Consider the following 25,645-nt stretch of genomic DNA (forward strand, 5'->3'; position numbering starts at 1 on the left):
TCCCCACGTGAGGCCCCCTCCACCCATTCATGGGTTAGAAAGCACCGGGAATGTGGACCGCATCCTCTCCTCTCCTTGGGGGACTCCGTCTACCCACTGGAAACTTCTGGTCTGCTTCAGACACATCAAAGGCCCTGTCCATCCATGGCAGATGTCTGTGCTCATCCCTTGACACTCAGCTCTGTGCGAAGCGACTCAGACAAAGCAGCACCCCATCTCCAGGGGGCACTTCCCACATCAGCCCGCGTCCATTTCCTCTGAATGTCCACAGTATCGAAAAGTAAAGGTTCCTTTTTCATCCTGTATTTTTAACCTTTCCTTTTACGACTTTTCATTATCTACAACCTAAAAACACATCCAAATATATTTCATATTTAAAAAGTACCTTCCCCTTCCTCCACCTTAGGTCTCCATCTATCAACCACCCTCCCAGTATTCTTCCTTCACAGCCAAGGTGCTCGACAGAACAGCCCACATTTCCTGTCTCACTTCCCCTGAACCTCCCAAAACGCTGCAATTAGGCTTCTAGACGCATCATTCTGTGGAAACTTATGTGGCAAAGGCCATCACCACTGACCTTCTATTATGTCAAAATCACTGGGCACTTTTCAGTTCTAGTCTTCTAAAGTATTCGGTGGCTTCCGAGACTTTGCATAAACCCTTTACTCCTGAAACTGTTTTCTCCTTTGACTTCTGGAACTGCTACCAGAACCAATTCTTTAACAAGCAAATTTGACTATGTCACTTTCTTGCTTAAAACAGGTGAATGAGGAAAGGACACAAATAGACAGTAGACTAAGTATAAATGGCCAACAAATATATGAAAATATATTCAGCCTCATGCATAATTAAAGAAATGTAAATTGAAACATTCAGAACACCAAGTTTTACTTCCCAAACTGGGAAAGAGTTCAAAGTATAATCGTGTCTAGTGTTGGCAAGTGTGTGGAGAAATAAACACAGATACAGATAAACCCCCAGGGATTTGGGTAGACGTCGCTGAAATCTCAGGAGAAATCATTTGGCAACATTTATCAAAATGTTAATGCCCATAACCTTTGACCTAACTATTCCACACTTAGGATCTTACCTTACCTGTTTTCAAAGGTATACAGTATATAGAAGAATGTTCATTGGCACATTTTTTTGTTATAGCAAACATAAAATCTAAACGTTCACCATCAGAGATCTGACGGATTATAATTCGCTCTTACAATGGCATAATGTACAAGCCTAGAAAGGAATGAGGGCTATGTGGCCATGTGGAAAGATCTCCAAGATATACCGAAAGTAAAATAGCGAGTTTCAGAAGAATAATGGGTCATATGATCCCACGTATACGTAGGCCGCGTGCAGACATGCACACACACACGCCTATGCCTAGAAATGTTCTAAAATAAGACGCAAGCAAATGTTAATCTTGAATACCAATAAAGAAGTGACACTAAGAAACCGTGTGGGAGGGGGCTTTTGCTCCTTACTATAGACTACTCTGACTTGTTCCAATTTGTTACCACAAACGTGTATTTTTTTTACATTAAAAACAAGCCAGTTATAGGGGCGCCTGGGTGGCTCAGTTGGTTATGCATCTGACTTCCGCTCAGGTCATGATCTTGCGGTTCATGGGTTCGAGACCCGCATCAGGCTCTGTGCTGACAGCTGGGAGCCTGGAGCCTGCTTCCTGCTTCCGATTCTGTGTCTCCCTCCCTCTCTGCCCCTCCCCTGCTCACGTTCTGTCTTTTTCTCTCTCAAAAATAAATAAACATTAAAAACAAACAAACAAACAAACAAAAACAAGCCAGTTACAAGTCTAGTCCCTGCCCCTGCCGCCCCGCCCCATCTCTCCCTGCCTGGTGGTCTGTGGGCCTCTTGCGCACTCCAGCAGGAGCTCATGTGCCCATCTTTGGTCACCATGCCACCCCTGATGTCACATCGACTCTGGCTGTAAGAGGCACACCAGGATTCTGGTAGCTATGTTTTAAAAGGAGAGAAGGCAAAGGAAGGCAAATACTTTTCTTTTTATTTATTTCTGTATTGTTTGAACCTCCTAATCACGGGCATGTCTTTGTCAACAGAGGTTATAGAAGCCATGTTTGTTTTCTTTCTGATACTTTTCTGTATTAAAGTCAACGCATGCTATTATTAAAACTGAAAAAAAAAAACCAGTTAATTTAAAAAGTCCATTTTTTAAGGTATATATTTCAAAAGACCCTCACTAACTACAGGACAAATCAGGGGCTCCTAAGCATGATCTATAAACCTCCCCATGATCTTTACTGGCCCATCCTCTCTGCATCCTCTTTCAGCATGTGGCCACCACCCCAGCTAATGGCCGTACCAGGCAACTTTCAGCAGTGTGCGGGCTATGATTTCACACGAACAGAGAGGTTTTCAGTGCAGGATACTAAAACGTATTAAAAAGCTACTATAGTAAAAAACACAATGCATTTGTAGCTTAAGAATAGCCAGATCAATGGAAAAAATTAAAATCCCACTACATGATAAAGGTAGCCATTCAAATTAGTGAGGAAAGAAGTAAATAGTTCTGGCTCAAATGGTTATCTTTTTTTCTGGTGGGGGGATAAATTTCTTTCTTATATCATCTATCAAAACAAATTCCTTGTGGATTAAAGATTTAAAAGTAAAATTAAAACAAAACAAAACCAAACGACCAACAGAAAAAAATTAATGTGAATATTCCGGCTCCTTTAGTGGGAAAAGCTCCTTTATTAACACTTTGAAAAGGCAGGATGAATGAAGGGAAAAACTGATAAAATGATTTGACTATATAAACATGTCAATTTTACTAACTTAAGAAACACTAATTTAAAAACCAAAAATCAAACTAAGGAAAACATTTACAAAAGATGAATTCTGAATGGCCTGTGTCTCAACAGGGATGCCCACAGCTGTAGTCCTGATTTCCCCCAAACCTGCTCCACCCCAGGCCTTCCCCAGCGCGGCCGGAGGCACCACTGCCCTCCCACAGCTTAGGCCAAAAACCTGGCGTCATGCTTGGCCCCCAAACCCCCGCCCAGGTCCAATCCAGCACGAAACACTATCGGCTCTATCTCATAACACACCCAGAGGGGCACCTCCCTGGCTCTGGCTGCCATCACCACCACCACCACCACCAGGTCTCCCCTCGTGACCGCAAGCCCCTCCTGCCGGTCTCCCTGGTTCCTCCAGCCCTCCGAGGACTGTTGTAAAACAAAGGCAGGTAATCCTTCCACAGCATGCCAGACCACGCCACCCCCCTATTCCGCTCCCCAGTTTACTCATAGTAGAGACATCCTAACGATGGCCCTCGGGGCCCTGACCTGCTGGGTGCTGCTCTCTGTCCTTCACTGGGAGAGGCACACTTCTCCTTTTGGTCCTTTGCGTCCTCTTCCTTTGGCCTAGAATTCTGGGAGAATCCCAGAGGGCTGCGAAACAAATTCCCTTACCTCTTCCAGTGAAGCTCCCCCTGCCTGCCTAGTTAAAATTGTCCCCTGCCCATAGACACACGTACTCTGATCCCCTCCACCCTGTTCCTTTTTTTCCTCACAACGCTTGTCATTTTCTAACACACGACGATGTCATTTATTATCTACTGCTTATATTTACTATTTATTATTCTCGCCCCTACTGGAATGTATGCTCCCTGAGGTCAGGGATCTTTGTTTTGTTGTCTGATGTATCCCACAGGCCTAGAACAGGGAAGGCCTGGCACATAGTAAGCTTGCAATAAATCTGCATTCAATGAATGAGAAGCATATAAAAAATGTTCACTGTCATGTGGAAACAATGTGAGGTGCATTTCAATCCTGAGACTACTTCTCAATGATCAAATTTACAAATACAAATACAAATGTTGCAACAAATACAGGTGTCCTTTTAATACATGAAGACAGGACTGGCAAGGATATAAAGATAAGGACTCCCAGTGGAACCAGACCAGCAAAACCTTCCTGGAGCACCTTAGCACAGATTGCAACCTCGAAAATCAACTTTAAAAAAATGTAACAGGGGCACCTGGCTGGCTCAGTCAGTGGCGCATACGACTCTTGATCCTGGAGTTGTGAGTTTCAGCCCCATGTTGGGTGGAGAGATTACTTAAAATGAAATCTTAAAAATAAATAAAATTTAAAACTTTAAAAATTTAAAACGTAACAGAGGCTCATCTCCTCCCACTATATTTATAATTTATGAAAGTCAAAAGCTGGAAACAACCTCGATGTCCAACCTGGACATTAATACGAAGCGCAGCACTGCTACACGACGGACTTGAGCCGCTAACGGTGAGGCTCGTCGAACACCTCATGTCTTCAAGAATGCACGATGCGGTATTAAGGAAAATAGAAAACTTCGCCTGAACCAGAGTCCGTCTAGTGCAGCCAAGCACTGCGACAAATGTGGAATGTTAACAAGTGTTGTTACTAAGTGACACGATTGCAGGTGATTTTAATCGTATTTTTGCACAGTTCTCTATTTTTAAAATTTTCTATAATACATATTATTTTATAGTCATAGTTTTAAGTCACTAAAAAATTTTTATTTTATTTTTTAAGTAATGTCTACACTGAACCTGGGGCTTGAACTCATGACCCTGAGATCGAGAGTCACATGCTCTACCAACTGAGCCAGCCAGGTGTCCTTTTAATACACGACCTTACACCGGCAATAAAATTATACAGAACTTAACATACACACAAGAGCACAAAACTGGAGAAATCAGAATAAGATCAACAGACTGGATCAATGTCAATGTTCCGGCTGTGGTACTGCAACCTAGTTATGCAAAATGTTACTCTTGGGGGAAACTGGGCAAAGCGTGCCAAGCCTCTCTGCATTATTTCTTAAAATTGCATGTGCTAATTATTCCACTTTTAAAGAAAATGTACACTTCTACAAAGGGATTTTATTATACTTCTAATTTTTTAGTAAGTGAAACACTAGAGTCATTCCTCTTAAAGTCAGGAATAAGACAAGGAGGCCCATTATTCGATAATGTCCCGTAGTCAACAATGCCACTATGCGAAGGAAAAAAAGTCATTACAAATAATGAAAACATAATATAAAACAAAACAATCAGTATCTGAAGATGATATGACTGCCAGTCTAGAATACAGAGGTATCAATCAACAGAATCTATCAGATTAATAGAGTTCAGAAAGGTGGCTAGATATAAAATCAATATGTGAAAATCTGTAACTTTCTTTTATAGCAGCAGTATATTTCCCCCTCGTTTTTATGCCACTCCGTATTATTTTTTTCTGTTGCCAGACAATTTACCGTTTGCCAACGTGAAGAGTAAGGTAGAGAAATAAAGATGTCAGGAAAGACGGACAAAATACTGTGGGCAGCACAATCATGGGCATGGAACGTTGGCGTGGTCTCCTTTGTACGTCTGGCTTTGTGAAGCACGGGGGCAGGTGTCACTGGCCGGGAGAGGCCAGGAATCCCCTTAACACAGCCCAGGCCCTCAACACTGCTTTAGCTCCAAACAGACACGCAAGCAGATGCGGATCTTCCTTACCATCTTGCCACTGACCGTGGCCTCCAGGGAATCCACCAGCTCTGCCGTGACCCCGATGAGATTGTGGTAGTCTGCCTGGATCTTATTGTACCGCTTCAGGTACGTCATTGACCTACGCTCGGCTTCTATCAGCTGCTGGTGGAGCTGCTGCGACATTTCTAGGAAGACGATTTACATTAAAGCAAAACAAAACAAAACAACAGTAAAAACAAAACAAAAACAACCCCACAAAATAAAAAATATACTCTCTTCTCAAGGCAGTATTGTGCCTGCTTTCAGAATGTTCTGCAGTCACAATGAACTTGATATTATTCGTGTTTAACACTTTACTTCTGGGGCACTTGGGTGGCTCCATCAGTTGGGTACCTGACTTCGACCCAGGTCATGATCTCACGGCTGTGAGTTCGAGCCCCACATCGGGCTCTGTGCTGGCAGCTCAGAGCCTGGAGCCTGCTTCGGATTCTGTGTCTCCCTCTCTCTCTGCCCCTCTCCTGCTCACTCTCTGTCTCTCTCTCCTTCAAAAATAAATAAATATTAAAAAAAAAAAAACACTTTACTTCTATTTCCTGACACATTTAATTACAAAGTGCTTTGTGACCACTGATTCTCAATTTCTGGTCTCTAGTAGTTCAACTGAATCGTCACTGGTTTTCCTCACACAATCTATTTCCTTGACTGAGCCCCATGCAATTTCTTGTAGTTGCTCTCTCCGTGTAAAAGACACAAACTCAGTATTTCTTCCAGCTCACACACTGGGTGAAGCAAACCTACAGCTTTTCCTCTGTTTGCCCCATGAGGTTGTCTGGAGGTAATCCGTATCTGCAGGCCAGCTCTTCATTTTCGGTAAAGGTTAGGTTACTTGCCTAATGCTGAGAAAGCTAGAATCCAGAATTAGACAAGATTCAAGGTGCTCGGTCTGCCAGCTTGATAAAGCACAAACCACCCCACTGGGCCCTAGAGCAGGCAGCCTTGGAAGGTTCCAGGGTTCTCTTCTGGGACGCTGCACCAGGGACAGCACTTGATGGCCAAGCCACCCTGGTCACAGCCGGAATAGCGAATCTTATCCAGTGTCAGCACTCCTTTGGCCCATCTTCCTTTTCCCCCTCCCAGAAGGCGAAGTTTGGACGGAAGGAAATGACGATGCCCCCAAACCCAAGTTAACTACTCTTGTCCTAATTGGGCACTGTCATCATTTTAGAACACATTTCATCCATGCACCGAGAGATTTGAAAACCCTAAAGACCTGGGCTCAAGCGGCTACTCTACCACTTTCTGCTGGATAATCTTGGGCAAGACGCCTAACTTCTCTGATCTCATTTCTTAACCTATAAAACGGGGATGATGATAATGACCCTGAAGAGTTATTGTGAGGATTGTACAGCATAGGGGAAACAATCAATAATACTGTAATAACATTGTATGGTGACAGATGGGGACTACACTTATCCTGACGAGCACTGAGTAATGTACAGAACTGTCGAATCACTATGTTGTATACCTGAAACTAATACAACACTGTATTTCAACTATACTTCAACCTAAAAAAAAAAAAAAAAAGCACACATACAAAAAACAAGTTAGTATGAGAATTAAATGAACAGATATACTCAAAGTGCCTAGCACAATTCTGGCCCACAAGAGGCAATCAATAAGTAATAGCTATTATGGAAAGGGGTCAAAGATTTCCTAAATATATTTCCATACAAGTAGACAACTTGAAAAAACCAGGGGTTAAACCCTAAAGGCGCAGTATGCAAAATTTGAAACGTCAGAATCATCCAAAAGTAAAGATAATCAAGCCTCACCTTCAGAGACTGATTTTATGGATATGGGGTGGGGACTGAGAAACCATATTGTCAACAAACTCTCCAAATGGCTCTGATGCATATCACAAGTTTGAGCCCCACTGTCCTAAATTATCTATTCCTCTTAATTTGTGTTCTAAATAGCTATGAGGATCACACGTGAACTGTATCTCAATTACAATTATGTGTAGAAGTCAAATATTTTAACTATTAAAACCTCAAATATCACATAATAATGAACTAATATTACTATTATTATTTAGCATCCTTCAAATCTCAGTATTAAAAGATAACTTTAAAAAGTTCTCAGGCCATGGGGTGCCTAGGTGGCTCAGTTGGTTAAGCATCTGACTTTGGCTCAGGTCATGATCTCATGGTTCATGAGTTCAAGCCCCGCACTGGGTGAGCTCGAACCCCACTTCGGGCTCCGTGCTGACAGTACGGAGCCTGTGTGGGAATCTCTGTCTCCTTCTCACTCTGCCCCTTACCCAATCATGCCCCCCCCACCCCGTCTGCTCTCTCAAAAAAAAAAAAAAAAAAAAAAAAAAAGTCATCTGGCATGAATTTACATCTAGCACTTGAAACTTTGGAAAACATCTATGGAAATCATTTGTCAAGTTTTTTCTTAAATATTATTAGGGAGAAGGAAGGAGTCACTACCATCTTCCTATGCTAAATAGTATTAAGGCTTTTTCATACGTACAAAATTCCAAATTACATAAACCAGAACATCCAACTATAAAAATTCTACAGGATAGTCATAATTCTACTTCATGGCAATGACTATTAGAGTACCTGTGCAAACTTTCTTAACATGTACCAAGTAGCAGATGATGAAGTCCCAAAACCCATTAACCGGGGCAAATAACCTCACAAATCATCAATATAAAAGTCCCCAAATTGGGGCACCTGGGTGGTGCAGTCAGCTGGGCATCCAACTCTTGATTTTGGCTTGGGTTGTGATCCCAGGGTCGTGGGATCGAGCCCCACGTCAGGCTCGGCACTAAGCATGGAGCCTGCTCAAAATTCTGTCTCTCCCCCTTCTGCCTCCTCCCACTCTCCCCTGCTGTGCTCTCGAAAGAAAGGAAGAAAGAAAGAAAGAAAGAAAGAAAGAGAGAGAAAGAGAGAGAGAGAGAGAGAGAGAGAAAGAAAGAAAGAAAGAAAGAAAGGAAGGAAAAGAAAAAGAACAAAAAAAAGTGTCCAAAGTTGTCCCCTCGAAAGAGGACTGCACAAAGGAATTCTCAGAAAGTCACTGTGCAATTAACTAAACGTAAGGGACTACTAGTGACACTTTTGCCTTAGGAATTCAGAATTGGAATTTATGACAGTATCAAAGTATGGCACACCTGAGGAAAAATACCTAACTGCCAGAAGCCACAGAAAGGAGAGAAGTGGGCAGTTGGGCTGAAATATCTGTGACCAGTTCAAATACACCATTGGACAGAACAGCCTGTGGTACAAAGATGTCACCCAGAGGACACCTTAACTGGCTACAAACAGGACCTGGCCATTACTGTTAAGCGATTCGGCTCCAGCTCCAAGCCGAATCTCAACTTTATTTCTGAGAGTAAAAAGAACTTTGACTCTTTTTTCCTTCTCAAAAGTTTCATGAGACAAGGACCACTAAGCCAAGATCCCTTGCCGTGCAACAGCTCAACTTCGAGTGGAGAGGTGTTACTAGAAATCCCAGGTTATATTAATGAAACTGAGTTATTTCATATTTCACAACTACTTACATAATTTGTACAAAAGTCCAAAGAAGTACTTCCCTAGTTTTAAACAAAGAGATATATACAATTAAAAGAATGTCAGTTAAGGTCACAGAAAGTTTTCCGGTAATTCCAGCATCCAGTGAAACACTAACAAAAGTGATGAAGTTCTCCCTCCATGGCCAAGCCATCAAGTTGTCTCTCAACACTTCTACTTTAAATATGTTGCCTTTTTTTTTTTTTTTTTTAAAGAGTGGATGAGATTTAACTTTAGAGACCCCTTTGTTGCTCAAGACAAAATGATATATTTTAAATACATGGAACTACTTTTCTAACATCTAAAAATCTGAAATCAATCACTCTAACTTTATAATATGACATACTCTTTCTTCTTTGTATTCAGATATAAATCAGCTTTGCTATTTTGCTAATCCATGAGTACCGAATAAAGAAAATTATGATGTAGATGTATGAATATAGATCATCATTTTAAAAATACCATTTAGGGCTCTAAACTCTAGAAAAACAGTCAGTTGCTCATTTTCTGAAGAGGTCAGATCAATGGATGGCAGAAATACTAAAAGATACAATTTCTATACCTTTTTATTATTATTTTATTTTATTTTATTTATTTATTTATTTATTGATTGATTGATTGAGAGAGAGCGCATGCGAGCAGGGGAAGGGCAGAGAGAGAGGGAAAGAGAATCCCAAGCAGGCTCTGTGCCATCAGCATAGAGCCCACCGAGGGACTCAAACCCATGGACCTGGTGATCACGACCTGAGCTGAAACCAGGAGTCAGATGCTTAACTGACTGAGCCACCCAGGCACCCCTCTGTACCTTTTTTTGGATGGCTAGGTAAAATAGTAAGACAATATGCTGTATTTCCAACCTGAGTTTTTATTCTAAGTACCATTTTAAAATGTAATTCCTTTTGAGAGAATTTTCCACTCCAAGCACTCTTCTTGCCTTCTTCAAAAGCTTGTGGAAATCTTACTCATGAAACCTTCCTCTCAAGATACGCAGAATAATGATATTGCCCAACCATTCAATGTAAAAAACAACACCTAAGTCTAGAATTCAAAAAAACTGGGAGCATGTCTGCGCCTTGTGGTCACTGCAGCAGTAACTGTGGGAGGAGGGGACAAACTGGTGACAAGGGGCTGTCACGACATGGGGCCTGGGCCTGAGCCCCTGGTACCAGTGCCCTGTGGAGCTCACCTCTGATCTCCATGGCAATACTGCATCATGGGGCTTATTCAGCCACGGACACACGCTGCGCCTGCCAGGCTCAATTCCACCGACATTCTGCTTGGCTAGCCTCAGAAAACTCAATTAAAATCAAACCTAAAGAGGGCTCACACACCCTGGTCTCCTTGCTGAAATCCGAAGGGAAGATCTGTAGAAAAACACAGGCTCTTCCCTTTACACTCCCCCTCCCTCCCAGGTTTATTTTATCCATAAAACTGGGCCACTTCTGAGAGACAGGACTGGTTCCTGGCAGAAAGTTGTCCTCAAAAGCTGCGGGGTATGTTGGGGTGACAAGGGCTGGCTGAGACTCAGGAATGAGGGAGGTTTTCCCACCACTTTCCCTCCGCCAGTGCCTAGGGGTCCAAAGACCGAGTCTGAACGAGGATTACTGGAGAACTAGGGCGATTTTCTGAAACTCAAAGGATGCCGGTGGGGTAGTGGTTTTAAAATATGACGGCCACATCTTTGACACTCCTTCCCATCAAGAGGTGGAACGTCATTCTCCTTCCTTTGAATGTGAGTTGGCTTTAGGAATTTGTTTCTGATGAAGAGACTGCAGCAGAAATGACACAGAGTTCCTCGAGAGGCTGGTTTAGAAAAGGTGACACAGCTTCCACGGGCTCTCTCTGGGGACATTCATCCTGGGAACCCAGCCACCATGCCACAAGAAAGCCCAGGTCACAGAGGCGTTCCAGTCGGGCGCCTCAGCACTGGCCACCAGGTGCACATGGGTGAGGAAGCCTTGGGGATGGCTCCCCTGAACCCACGAGACAGCCAGGGGGAAATGCCTAAGCACACGGTTCCAGGCCAGGCAAGGTGATGCTGATAATAAGTGGACATTGTTGTTTTATGCCACTAAGCCTGAGATGGTTTGCTAGGTCACAACAGAAACAGAAATAGGGGGGGCAAGGGTGCATTTCCAGGAGTTGCAGGGTGGGACCCAACACCTGGCACAATTTAAGAATTCCCACTGTTCTGGGGCACCTGCCTGAGTGGCTCAGTCGGTCGAGTGTCTGACTCTCGGTTTCAGCTCAGGTCATGACCTCACAGCTCATGGGAAAGAGTCCAATGTTGGGCTCCATGTGGACCCTGCTTGGGATTCTCTCTCTCTTGGCCCTTCCCCTGCTCCCTCTCAAAATAAATAAACATTAAAAAAAAAAAAAAAAAAAAAGAATACCCACTGTTCTGAACATGAGAAAACTGGTCTGGGAACCATACTAACTCTTCAGGGAGCAGGCCTGAGGGCCTGAAGAGAGCCGCTGGAACTCAGACTCGGGCACAACTTTACTGGGGACAGAGCAGCCTCAGCGAGCTCCAAGGCCACAGCCTGGTGACCCTTAGAGGATTCCATGTTGACCCCATGAGGCCACATCTGTGGCCCAGCTCTTCTGTGCTCAGGCACGGACTGATGCTTCCCAGTGAAGGATCGTGGGGCTTGTCCCTCTGAGCTACGGGGGGGTGGGAGGAGTGGGGGGGGGGGCAGCTGGCAGGACCATTCACCTGAGCAGGACTGCTGGGTGGGGGAGAGGCAAGGCTGTACAAGGCAAAAGGAAGCACTCAGACTTTCCTCATCTGAAGCTGAACCCGCCTTCCTCGTGTTGGAAAGCAAAGAGATAAATAATTTACTAACCCTACACCCCACCCCACCCCCAGCTTTTTTTGTTTTACAAAACTTTAACTCTAAAAAAGACCGTGGAAAAACAAAGACAGGAAGTTCTGAGATCCTCTCTAACATTGCCCTGCTGTGAGAAGGGCAAATGTGCTGTTTCCTGTGGTAACACTCCACCTGCTGGGGACTGAGGACTATGCCACCAAAACTCACAAAGGCATGAAACACATCATCATCCACCCTTTCCAATGTTAATTTAAGCACTTTTTGTAACGTAGGATCAAAGACAAAACTTAGGCAAAGCACCACAATTGTGGCCACTGACTTCATATTAACTGAATTTTTCTTGCCTTACTGAAAAATGGGATAGTTCTAGCAAAAAAAAAAAAAAAAAGACTAATAATGGAAAACCATCTTTTTATGCTAAAACCTTAAGGCTGGAATTCCTAAACTGAATGCAAAAAAATGGAAATGCTTCTAGATGGGTGTTCCATTGCTACGTAAATAAGACCCCACTAGACTAGTTCAAGGTAAAAGTGGAAGTTCCTAAAATGATACTTCTGGCACCCATGCTGCTCTGTGTCTCTGGCTGGGCTGCAGCCCCATCCCTTCAGGACATTGCTTGGGTTCTCTTCTCTTCATCTCTCTGGGTCTTAGTCACCTGATACACAAGACGTAGCTAAGGCCAGCCGTCCTGCAAAGTGGGCCTCAAGGAATCACAAACTTGATCACAAAATACCTCGTAGATATTTAGACTTTCATCTTTTAAATTAAAAAATAATGTAGACTTTTAAAGCCCATGTTTGCCAAATGCACAAATTCTCACCATCTCTGTCCCTAGCCTACTGCTCAAAACTTGAGTTGGCCAAGTTGTTCTTTAAAAAATGTTAATCTAGGGGCGCCTGGGTGGCTCAGTCGGTTGAGCGTCTGACTTCGGCTCAGGTCATGATCTTGCAGCCTGTGAGTTCGAGCCCTGTGTTGGGCTCTGTGCTGACAGCTCAGAGCCTGGAGCCTGCTTCGGATTCTGTGTCTCCCTCTCTCTGCCCCTGCCCAGCTCATGCTGTCTCTGCCTTTCTCTTAAAAATAAACATTAAAAATGTTAATATTAAAAAAATGTTAATCTACATGATTTACCTTTGTTACTCTGTCCATTCTCCTTCTGGGATGAGAAAGAAGTTGAGGAAAACAGGCAATGAAGATAAAGTACTCACGGTATTTCACGTTGTGTGGCCAAGCTGAGAAAACCTTAGCAAGGTGAAAAGCAATTCTCAGGAGAGTAAAGGCCGTTTCCTAATGTTGCTATATATATAGCTGAGACAGGTACTAACTTGTCATACTTGGAGGCTCACTCTCAAGTGAATCATCTTTTCTCTAGCTCAATTACTGCTGCATGCATGCAAGTCTTACCCTGTTCGGTAGCCCCCTAAGCGGCCTCCTGACCCCCTTCAAAAGACGTTCCCCACTGCTACTGAACATTCTACTAAAAAGGAAACTGAACTCGTACCCTTCAACTCTGCCCCTTCATTCTAAAGCTTTACCCTAAGGACACTGAGACTGGGAAGACAGCCACAGAGCACAGTAGCTGAGATCACAGATTCTGAAGCCAGACTGCCTGAGTTCAAATCTCAGCTCGCACACACCCGGCCACATGACTGAGGGCAAAGTATTTGTTTGGTTTGGGTTTTCTTAATTTTTTTGGTAACAGCTTCACTGAGACATAATCCATGTATAACTCACTCATTTCAAGTATATATTTCAACGGTTTTCAGTCTATTCACAGAGTTGTGCGACCATCACCGCAATCAATTCTAGTAAATTCTCATCACCCCCCAAAAGAAACCCTGTACCCATTAGGAGTCCTCCCCAGTTTACCTACCCTCCTTGGCCCCAGGCAACCACTCATCTGCTGTCTCTATTGCTTTGCCCTTTCTGGACCCTTCATACAGATAGAATCATATAACATGCAACCTGTCATGTGTGGCTTCTCTCATTCAGCAGAATGTTTACGAGGTCTGTCCACGTTGCAGCGGGTCAGTACTTTATTCTGTTACAAGCCTGAATACTATCTATGCATCTTATTTATACATTCCTCCCTTGATGGACACTTGGGTTGTCTTCACTTCTTGGCTGTTCTGAGTAACGCTGCTGTGAACATTAGTATACAAGGTGCCGCGTAGACATGTTTTCAGCTCCCCGGGGTACACAGCTAGGAGTGGAATTGCTGGGTCATACAGTAACTCTGTGTTTAAACTTTTGAGGAAACAACCTGTTTTCGAAGGATATTTAATGAAATGCGGAAATGCTCTCTTCGTTTGATAAAAATATTTAAGAATACACACGTGACAGGTATGTATGCTTAAACATTACGTACTTCTGGGTATATGTATGTATACAAATGCATTTCTGTGCTTTCCAAATTTTCTATAAAAATTATGGTCAATTTTATAATCAGGAATACAAGGATTGATTTTTTTTTTTTTAATGTAAATATGAGCATGGTATCCTCCTGCTTAAAATGCTTCAAAGGCTCCTCATTACTTGCAAGACCTCACGCAAATCTCTGTGCCGGCCCTGCCTAGTGTCTTTCTCTCTCCCGTTCCAGCAATACTGAATTCTGTGTCGTTTCCCAAATATACTCTCAGTCCTTTTGCATGTGCTGTTCCCTCTACCTGGAATTCCCTTTATGTGCCTTGACACACTCTCCCATTAATGCTTCACACAACTCATAAATATGAAAGCAACAGTATCAATTATCCCTATTCATGAGGCAACCTAAGCCAGTGCGCTACTCCAGGGCCCTGGGTAGGGGGTGGGGGGTGGGGGGGAGGGTCTCCATCTGCTTCAAAAGGATACGTATAATGTTAAAAGCTTTGGCGTGTTACTGGCTTTAAAAATTAAAGCCAGAAACTTTTCCAACTTCAACTTTAATTCTGGAGTCCAAGAATCCTGAAGAAAAAACACACACACACACACACACAAAGAAAAATAATAAAGCACTACATCATTAAATGCCAACAGCGTTGTCAAATTGTGTGTGGCCTTTGGTTTAAATAACCCTATCCAACACAGTTACTGAAATCAAAAGCAGATGCCTTGGCTGTTGTGTGATGCTGCGAAAAATAGGTTTTAGGACATCTGACCAATTCTTTATAAAAGATTCAAATACCCACAGCAGGAAGAAAGAACAGAGTTCTTTCATAAACAAGGAAAAAAGAACCCTGTACATGATTTGAATATTTCATGTGATTTAAACACAGGCATGACAAATAACCTTATTAGGTTGAATGCCAAGAAGAATTCAGTATAGTTTAAGTGTATAAGGCGCTGGCAGGCACACCCAGTTATCACTAAGTTACTAAAAGTTTCCCAAAGAAAAAGACTCATTTCCATAAATTTCATCTAGATAGCAACAACAACAAAAAAAAAGACAGAAGCTGTTGTCTGCCTTAAATACCGCATCACGTCAAGAATTATGATATACTTTTAGTTTGACTTGTCCCTTAATAATTATTTATCTCAAATAATGCTCACTGAGAAGGAAAGGACTTAAGTAGTAAAAGTGTGACAAGCAATTATCTTTCTCAGGACAATTTTCCTTATAACCTTTATGCAAGAATATCTACCACCCAAACCAAGAAGCTCCACAGAAAAGAAGCAATATCTTTAAAACTTCGTATCTACTTACCTCTTAGGTCCTGCCCCACCCCCAGCTCATCGTCCTTATCCACACCCCCCACCCCACCCATTCTACCCGGGGCATCATCTGGCTTTTTGAAAAAATACTCTTATATTTTAAAAAGATTGTGTAGGGGCACCTGGGTGGCTCAGTAGGTTGAGCATCTGACTTCGGCTCAGGTCATAATCACAGTTCTTGAGTTCAAGCCCCGAATCAGGCTTTGTGCTGACAGCACGGAGCGTGGAGCCCACTTCGAGTTCTGTGTCTCCCTCTCTCTCTGTCCCTCCCCTGTTATGCTCTCTCTCTCTCTCTCTCAAAAACAAATAAACATTAAAAATAAATAAATAAAAATTAAAAATTAAGGTTGTGTAAATCCCTGACATGGCACGATCTCTTTATTTATAATGTGTGTTATGGGTTGAATTACATCCCCTTAAAAAGATACGCTGAAGTCCCAACCTCCTCAGAATGTGAGGTCACTGACAGGGAGGGCTGCTGTAGATGTAATTAGCTAAGATGAGTTGTACTGGACTAGGGTGGTCCTTCATCCAACATAACCAGTGTCCTTACAAGAAGGAAATTTAGACACAGACACAGAGAGAAGATGGGCCTGCAAAGACTGGGGACTGGAGTATATGCTGCCATGAGCCAAGGGACACCTGAAACTACTCGAAGCTACTAGAAGCCAGAAGAGCCAAGGAAGGCGCCTCCCCCTAGAGGCTTCACAGGGAGCGCGACCCTGTGATTTCAGACCTCTGGCCTCCTGACCTGTGACAGGAAGTTTCTGCCATTTAAGCCCCCACTCTGTGGCCCTTTGTCACGGCAGCCGCGGGAAGCTGACAGAGCGTGCCGCAGCTCGAGGCTTCTGTGTTCAACGCACAGGAGAGAATCACGGGAAAGGACTGCTATGTTGGTCAACATAAATCAAGACATCTTAAAAAACAAAACAAAACAAAACCTTTGGGACATGTAGACTTGCAGCTAAATTGCTCTGTTGCTGACTACTATTTTGCATAACAAACAAATCTGTCTTTCCAACTTAACTACTGACCTTATGATGCTCTGCTAATGACAGGGATAAATAACATTGCGATAGAACCTCTTTGGGCGATAAATCCCTTATTTTTTTTTTTTTTTCTTGACTGCTCTTATTCTTCTGTTTGAGAACAAGGACGTTTCTCAAGTCCAATGGGCACCTGCCTCCCCGGCTCCCATGGGACGAGGGAAGCACGGGGCTGGTTCTGCTGTACCGCCTGCACAAAGCCACTCACCCTCTTCGTGTCATAGTTTCTTCACTTGTAGAATGTGGACTTTACACTAGAGTGATTGTCTGACTTGTTTTTTCCCAACAGCAAAGCCCTCTGATCACTCAAAATCTTGCCCAGAACCCTAATATATGAAATGAGTAAGAGTGGGGCTATTCCTGGGGGGCAGGGGGCAGAGCTCACTGCCTACCCGCTTACCCGCTGCCTTCTCTCCCCCTCACAGGGCGCACAAGAATTCCTTCCATTTCTTTCGGTCTTCACTAATTAAGCTTAACTTGGCTCTTGCTATATAAGCGCCCAAAAGTTTTTCTGGAAGTAATCATTAGAGGAATACCCAAGTATTTCTGCACGGAGATGCTCACTGACAAACTGAGTTTGCTGAAAAGAGCTCACTACAGTCGCTACAAAGGAATTTCCTTTTCTGGCAGCTCAGCAGAAATGACAACCTGAAAAAGCACTGAAAGCAACTAAAAGAGTTGGATAAATAAAGCATCTTATAAAATGCATCCCTGAGTGGCATGAAAGGAAAGGCAGAGGCTAAAAGTGAGTTTTCACTCTAAGGATAACCCAGAGTCTTGAAGACCTTCAACTTCAGTTCTAAGAGCTGTCACAAGACGGAAGACAATAGGATCCAGATGCTCACAGTAAACAACCTAAAAGAAGACATAAAATTGGGATCCCAGGGCACCTGGATGGCTCAGCTGCCTAAGCGTCCAACTTCAGCGCAGTTCATGATCTTCCAGTTTGTGAGATCAAGCCCCGCGTTGGGCTCTGTGCTGACGGCTCGGAGCCTGCAGCCTACTTCGGATTCTGTGTGTGTGTCTCTCTTTCTCTGCTCCCCCCCCCCCCCCACTTATGCTCTGTCTCTGTCTCTCAAAAATAAATAAATGTTAAAAAAATTTTTTTAATTGGGATCCCAAAGGGCTATACCATCAGGAAAAATTCAAGGACGAATCAATCCACTTCCTAGAAGGGGACAGCAAGGAAGTCTACCTGTCTTGACCTTGACATTAGGTAGAAGGGAGGAAAAACTTCATGTGAAAGTTCATAACCCAAACCAGTCCCATTAAAAATTGCAGCCTAGGGGCGCCTGGGTGGCGCAGTCGGTTAGGCGTCCGACTTCAGCCAGGTCACGATCTCGCGGTCCGTGAGTTCGAGCCCCGCGTCGGGCTCTGGGCCGATGGCTCGGAGCCTGGAGCCTGTTTCCGATTCTGTGTCTCCCTCTCTCTCTGCCCCTCCCCCGTTCGTGCTCTGTCTCTCTCTGTCCCAAAAATAAATAAAAAACGTTGAAAAAAAAAAAATTAAAAAAAAAAAATTGCAGCCTAAACTGACACTGCCTGGGTGGTTCCCAAAGCCTTGAACAAAGAATTTAATTTAAAATGATCCTGGGTTGGTAATGCCCTAGATGACTGAGATGCAAACACAGATCTTCTCTGAAAGAATCAAACTGCACGCAGGCCTCAAAAAAAATCCCTACCAGTCCCACATAAAATAAACTCATTATCAAAACTCAAAATAACTGATTTTTTTTTTTTTTTAAACAAGGATGGGCACCTGGGTGGTTTGGTCGGTTAAGCACCCGACTCTTGATTTCGGTTGGGTCATGATCTCGTGGTTCCTGAGATCAAGTCCTACATGGGGCTCCATGCTGACAGTGCAGGGCCTGCTTGGGATTCTCTCTCTCTCTCTCTCTGCCCCTCCCCTGCTCATGCTCTCTTTCTCACTGAGAATAAATAAACTTAAAAAAAAATTTTTTTTTAAAGAAATAAGAACCATGAATGAGAAGCAGAAGACACAAAACACAGCAGGATCAAATCTACAAAGGCTCCTGATATTAAAATTAACAGATAAAGAATATAAAACAAATGTTTAATATGGTAAAGAAATGAGAGAGACTTGAAAATATGAGCAAAGAATAAAAGACTCTAAAAATAATTGAAATTACAAATTCAATGAAGAGATTAAAGAACAGATTGGACACAGTTTGATGGGTAAATCTGGGAACGAGAAAATAGGTGTGAATAAATCACCCAGAATACAGCCCAGACGGAGATCACAAGATGGGACATATGAGATGTTAAGGGACAAGGAGGGCAAACATTGTGAACATACTTGACACTTACTGAACTGTACACTTCACGATGGCAGAGATGACAAATTTTATGTGTATTCTGTCACAATTTTTTTAATGAGGAAAAAATAGACACAGAAGACAGAATGAGCAAGTCCAATGCAGATTTCATCAGATCTGTAGATTAAATGTAGATTAATCAGATACCCAGAAGAAGATCATAAAGAGAACGGGGAAGAGGCAATGTATGAAGAGAAAACGATTTTCCAGAGTTGTTGAAAGACACAAAACATCACATCCAGGAAGCCCAACAAAGCCCAGGTAAAAACAGAAATTTATCCCCAGACAATCATAGTGAAATTACACAATCTTAACGGCCAGAGAAGCGAGACAGATCGCCCACACAGGAGCAGCAAGTAGACTGATGGCCAACTTCCAACAGCAGCAATGGGGTGAGGAGAGGGGACAATCATACCCTCACTGTAATGAAGGAAACCAGCTGTAAACCTACCAGTCTGCACCCCATCTGAGAAAGCGACCAAGACATTTCAGACAAACGAGAACTGAAAGAGATCTTCAAGTACAGTTGATTCTAAAGGAATGTACATAAGGCAGACGAGAAAATGATTTCTGATGGAAGGTCCTTCATGCAAGACGGAACAAATGCTGGCAAATATAAGGGCAAATCTATACACACACAGATGGAATAAAATAGTAATATCTGTAACTTGTGGGGTTAAAATATATAACTCAAATACTGGACAACAAGAGCAAGTAAACTGGGAAAGGGGTGAATGAGGTTAATGCATCCCAAGGTCCTTGCAGGAAGAGGACGCAGATATTAGCTTTAGATTTTATTACAGAAACATACTAAAGCATGTAGGATGGCCATTGAAAGAACATGTAGAGAGTGACAAAAGTAAAAACAATGGAATAAAATGACTCCCCGTGAATACCGAACTCTGCCTCAGAATGCCAGGCCAGAGCGGGCCAGGTGCCCACGGCAGCCTCAGCTGGACCCGTCCCTGACTGCCAGCTGCACCCCTGCCCGGACCTAAGCTGGGGCCACATTACCGCGCCATCATTTTCATAAACCGAAGTCTTCACTCTGAGAAAATCTAACATTTCTTTTCAAGTTCCATCACCTTCCTAACCATTTTATATCTTCAACCTCCTGGGAGAGGAAGGGGGTAAAACTAAATTTGGACAAAGAAACACAAACACAGAATTCAACTTCGGCTACTCTACAACGAGCCGGCTTTGATGGAATCTGTCAGCTACCTGGCCTTCTAAATTTAGCAGCTACTTTTTAGGAGTGATGGAAGTCGTGCGACTAAATTATAACAGGATAGGAAACGGAGATACGCTGGCTTTGGAAAGAGAAGCGTATCTGTTGTTCAGTGGCACAGAGGACTCTCCAAAGAGATTCTTGGAAACACTGTGAGATCTTTCTTTAGAAAAAGCAAACTGCATCACTATTGTTTCTGTCTCTTAAACACACTTTAATAAGCCTCTCAGGGGACATCTTAATTTTATTAGGTCAATAAAAATTACTACAATGGATAAACAAACACTGATAGTAAGTAGTATGCTGAAATGTCAACTAATGTGAAATATAACAACTAAAACAGCTACAGGCAAGTAGTCGGAAGGAAATAATAGTAACAGCCAGGTAATCGGACACACGCCAAGCAAGTGAGACTCTGAATACCAATTAAAACATACGTGGCCGGCAGTTATGTAAAATAACCTAGTTCTTTTCACGCTACTATTTTTCAATGTAATTGGAAGACCTATCCTTTCAATACAAAAAAAGGATGCACAGAATGATTTAGGAAGTGCGTACACTTAAGAATATTTATGTCAGGCTGGGTTAACAAGTCTCAGTACAACCAAAAAGCACACTCTATGGCATAAGGAAAGTTTGTCAAAGAAATGATCTGAAAACAAGCAAGTTTTAGGGTGTTTTTACAGCATCATTCAGAAACCACTAGCGCATACAAGATGAAACCACAATGTGGCCTGGGATCCGATTCAAGATTCACAGGCTGTCACTCACCTGGAAGAGCTCTTTAAACGAGGGGTGTACCATGGGGTTGGGAACAAAAGGCAGAGCGTAGAAAGGGAGAAACTCTGTGGTCTGGCTCAACGCCGCCCCTTTGGTCTCCAGGTAGGTTTTGAAATAAGAAATCCTCTCATCCAGGTCCTCTTTGTCCTGCAAAGAAGGGAAGATGCTCGCCCGGGGTCTCCTGCTGGACGTCCAGCCCCCCGTCCATCCCACCCTTTCTCCGAGGCTCCTTCAGTTCCAGCCACGTTGGTGGCATCCTCCCCACGTGGCCCAGGAAGCGGGCTCTCTCCAGCCATTCTAACACCACCCCCAATCTCACTCCTTGATCAAACTTTGTCAGGGGTTAAAGAGAACTAGGTATCTAGTTCAATATGCGGCCCTTTTACTTTATTATTGCTATTTTCTCATGTCCTTAAAATTCTAGACATCATTTCTACTGGCAGGACAAAACCTCACTTTGTGGGTCTATTACAACTTCCTTAACCAAGTCCCCCATTATTAGGTATCTGCACTGTTTTCCCTCGTCAGATTATCATAAACATTTGTCTGCATCCCCAGGATTCCCTCAGGTGAGACGTCTAAAGGTGAACAGGTGGACCTTTACGGTTTTTTGAAACAGAAGCTTCCACAGCATTCCTCCTTTCCTTTTGAAGCTAAGGACTGATCCTGAGGGCTTCGCCGGTTCTGTGCGATCCAAGGCAACTCAGTCCCCCTCAGGCTTCGATTTCCTCCTGCGCCTCTTTGAGCCGCTCAGCCTGGAACGGGGTGCTCTCCTTCCCTGACCACCTGGCCGCCCCAGTTACGTGTGCCCTGTGCGTGTCTGTTTCCAATCAATGCATCTCATTCCGTCTACACCGTGAATCGCTTCTCGGCCTTTTGGCTAAGATCAAGTGTAGCAGCTCCACTGTAAGCCCTCTTCTGGCCACCGGGCTTAAAATAAGATGCAGCGTTGATTGATTTTCTTTATAGAACAGGAATAGGTATAAAGAAAGTGAAAATCTCCCATGATCTCACCCCCCGTGAGCACTGTCCCGATGTACTCTAAAGCTACCACGATGTACCGTGGAGCTGCTCCCTCCACCACTCACCCCTCCTCTGGTCCCCCTGACATTTTAATGAGTGAACACAGGTGCTGGGGCAGTAGCTAATACAAGGAGAAGCCACTAAAGAAATGCACGCGGTCAAATGTCAGCGTGGCCCTGCTCCCTTGTGTCACGAATTCTACACTCGGAGACACCCGGGCCCTGCCCTCCGCACACCTGCGCACGGCCCGCGGCGGCCATTCACCCGATGGACCTTCGCCAACTGGCGTCTTTCCGCGGCTTAAACTTAAACTTCTCTTATGACCGTCTAATATGTGGTCTCAGTAGCTGTTTTCTTAGACATACGTGTATATATTTCAAATTGCCAAATAAGGAAACTTTATTTTGCTGAGTTGTCAAAAATTTGAGGCATTGGGGAAAACCGTGCAGCTTGTAAGACAGAAATTATTAACTCTCCATGCAAACTAGAAAATAAGCTGCTTGGGAATCAGATAGAAAATCATTCACAGGACACAAGACACCTACTCCTTGGAAGCAATACGATAAAACGGCTACAACAACTAAATTAATGCTCAACTGCAAAACAAACAGCGCACATCCTCCTTGAACACAGCACTCAGACCCACGCAAGTCACAAGAGGAACCTACAGGTCTCCCCACGGAGTGTTTCAGAAGATAGATGGCAAAATGGATGTGAAGATAGAATTCCAACTTCTGGGCAACGGGGTCACCATCACGGATGGAACTGGGAACGTGCTCCTCCCACAGATCGAAGAACACCTTCTGGTCTCCGCTGTCAAATGCGGCAATGAGGTCCTTCTGTGGAGAAGACAGGAGACCGAACCCCAGTCACAAGGGATGGCCATTCTCCCAACACCCCAGATTATCCCAACCCACCCAATACCCCGGATACTCCACACGCTCCGGGGTTTCAATGTGATAAAACTCAGTCTCCTTTCCAAGATAAAGGACAGAAAGAGAGCTAGAAGGCTTCAAGCATCTGAGGCTGAGATTTCTGCAAACCAACCCTGGTTGCGATGTCAAGTCTGGGCTTTGAAAGGATCAGTTGGAACAGTGAAGTCCCTGAAGGGGGAGGAACCACTCCCAGGCCAAGGACTCGAGGCCAGAAAACTCACAGGCACACACATACCCTGTGGACTCGCTGACCCGCAGCGCGCAATCGATAAAAACCAGGCCAGACCCAGAGCCCAGTCAGGCCTCAGCGGAGCTCACCCCGCCCACAAAGCAGCTTGCCAACAGCACAGCTGTGAACCGGAGCTCATCTACGCTGACCCGTTCGATCCCAGGCCTGGGATGCTGACGCATGTCCCACTGAGATGGCACTCGGGAAGTGACTACGGATCCCAACACATCCATACAGTGTCCACCGATTACGGAAGCAGGGAAGCACAGGCTACAGCTAGAGGAGGGGGCACAGGCCTGGTACCATTCCGACCTCGGGGCTGTGCGAGTCTGACTATGCAGGGCAGACGGTTTCTGGACTTACTGTGCAATAGCTGAGATAGAGAATTCTGGAGAAAGGAGGTGGCGATTATCACGCCGCCTGCCTCACTAGAAGAATGTTAAGTGTCCCATCGCAAATACCTGCTGCATAATTTGTGGATTTAAGTATAAGGCAGAATGGAAAGAACTTCCTAACAGTCCAAAGCAATGTGATTCATATTATTTTCCTTATGATATCAAATGCCCGAGATACTCAGACCTACATTTTGCGCTCATTTACAAAAGTTTTTCTTGGATTGGATTTTCTGTGGAACCTCCAGGTCCCCCCACCCAACACCATTATTCATCACTATTACTTGGTCATTGTATTTTTACACTTTGTTTTTTCTTTTACACCTTTGAAAAATGGCTTTATAGTATTCCTCTATAACTGCCTCTTTGGTTAAGGTTGTTTATAAATGAGCTTGTTAATATAAAATGGAAATAGACTGAACAATGTTGCAGTGTCTGGTTATACTTGAAGATATTCATTAGTAAAGAATCTTCAACTACAGTTAGTACAGAAATGTTCTCTATGTCATGTGATCAAGAACATCTGAGGGGCGCCTGGGTGGCTCAGTCGGTTGAGCGTCTGACTCTCGATTTTGGCTGAGATCAAGATCTCACGGTTCGTGGGTTTCAGCCCCGCGTAGTAGCTCTGCGCTGACAGAGCGGAGCCTGCTTGGGATTCTGTGTCTCCCTCTCGCTCTCTGCCCCTCCCTTGTTCGCACTGTCTCTCTCTCTCTCTCTCTCTCTCTCTCTCTCTCTCTCACTCTCTCTCTCTCAAAAATAAACTTAAAAAAAAAAATCAGAGAAATGCTGTTTAAAAAAAAAAGAACATCTGAATATTACCTTACTCTGGAAGGTCTTGGCATATATTTGAATGAAACTCAGAATTTTTCAAAGTAAGTCCTATAAGAAATGTCTGCCTCCTCAGAACCATCCACTTGCTGTTACTCAGCCTTGGTAACAGCGAAGGACAGCCTGTCAGCAACCAGAGGAAGAGCGGTGCCCAACAAAATGTGAGCAGCTGAGCTCTGCCTCCTCTGAAAGAACGAGGAAGCCCGTTACTGGCCGCCGCAGGGGTGGAGGGGATCTTCCCAAGTGGCAGTGCTGTTGGGGCCCGACCCCACGCCAGGCTCGCCTCTGTTGAGCTCTAAGCAAACCCTGCCATCCCTGCGAGTTGCTCTGGAGGAAGCATTCTCCCATGACAGGTCTAGTGACCGAGAGCTCTTCGTGTGAATGAGTTTACTGTAGATTTGGGAGTATTTTAAGGCTTTGAGTCAAGGTATTTTGTCAGGTGCCTTGGCAGAGTCCACATGTCAAACGGGCCATGTATAGTCTGTTCTAAATTCTACATTTGTAGGGGCGCCTGGGTGGGCCCGTTAGTTAAACGTCCGACTTCGGCTCAGATCATGGTCTCACAGTTCATGAGTTCGAGCCCTACGTCGGGCTCTGTGCTGACCGCTCAGAGCCCGCAGACTGCTTTGGATTCTGTGTCTCCCCTTCTCTCTCTGCCCCTCCCCTGCTCATACTCTATCTATCTCTCTCTCAAAAATAAACATTAAAAAAATTTTTTAATTCTACATTTGTAGACCTGTGACCAGACTTATAGATCTGTACCTGGAAACAGTCCCTGAATTTAAAATAATATCTACGTACAAAGCAATCCAGTGTTATAACTCATAGAGTCACAAATATTAATGACCTTCTCTTATATAAGCCATGATCCCAGCCAGAACCACCAAGATCAGAATATTTACACGCCATCAATAGTAACTTATAAACACAACACACACACACGCGCGCGCGCGCGCACATGCACACGCGCACACTGCTTAAAGAACAGTGCTTAGGGAAATTCTCCATTTGTTGAGTGTCACTGAAATTGTGCAATATCTTTGCTGTTTACTTTTGTTTGGGATAGCCATCATGGTGGGTATGGCTGTCTATTGGAGGAGCAGAAAAGATATGCTTGTGGCAATCAGAAAGTTTGAAGGTTTTTCAAGTTACAGAAAAATGGACCTGAATGCATCTGAGAGATACAAACCAAAACCACAAGGTATCACTTCACATCCATCAGGATGACTACTATCAAAAACAAAACAAAACAAAAAATAAAACA

At 43.8% G+C, this 25,645-nt stretch overlaps 1 protein-coding gene across 6 annotated transcripts in view; it reads right to left on the bottom strand.

The window, feature by feature from the left end:
• Positions 1-25,645, bottom strand: part of ARMC9 (armadillo repeat containing 9) — a 149,258-nt gene that overhangs the window by 111,776 nt on the left and 11,837 nt on the right. For 4 of the 6 annotated variants that reach the window (XM_049614705.1, XM_049614703.1, XM_049614704.1 and 1 more), the window contains exons 4-8: positions 22,666-22,836; positions 20,966-21,121; positions 14,748-14,840; positions 13,029-13,053; positions 5,519-5,676 (exon numbers count right to left, since the gene is read on the bottom strand). In XM_049614705.1, coding sequence (XP_049470662.1) covers positions 5,519-5,676; positions 13,029-13,053; positions 14,748-14,840; positions 20,966-21,121; positions 22,666-22,836 — 603 coding nt within the window. The remainder of the gene's footprint in view (positions 1-5,518; positions 5,677-13,028; positions 13,054-14,747; positions 14,841-20,965; positions 21,122-22,665; positions 22,837-25,645) is intronic. The other 2 variants (XM_049614706.1, XM_049614707.1) reach the window with 2 other exon arrangements.

The sequence above is a fragment of the Panthera uncia genome (genome assembly GCF_023721935.1).
Source record: "Panthera uncia isolate 11264 chromosome C1 unlocalized genomic scaffold, Puncia_PCG_1.0 HiC_scaffold_3, whole genome shotgun sequence".
NCBI classification, from domain to species: domain Eukaryota; kingdom Metazoa; phylum Chordata; class Mammalia; order Carnivora; family Felidae; genus Panthera; species Panthera uncia.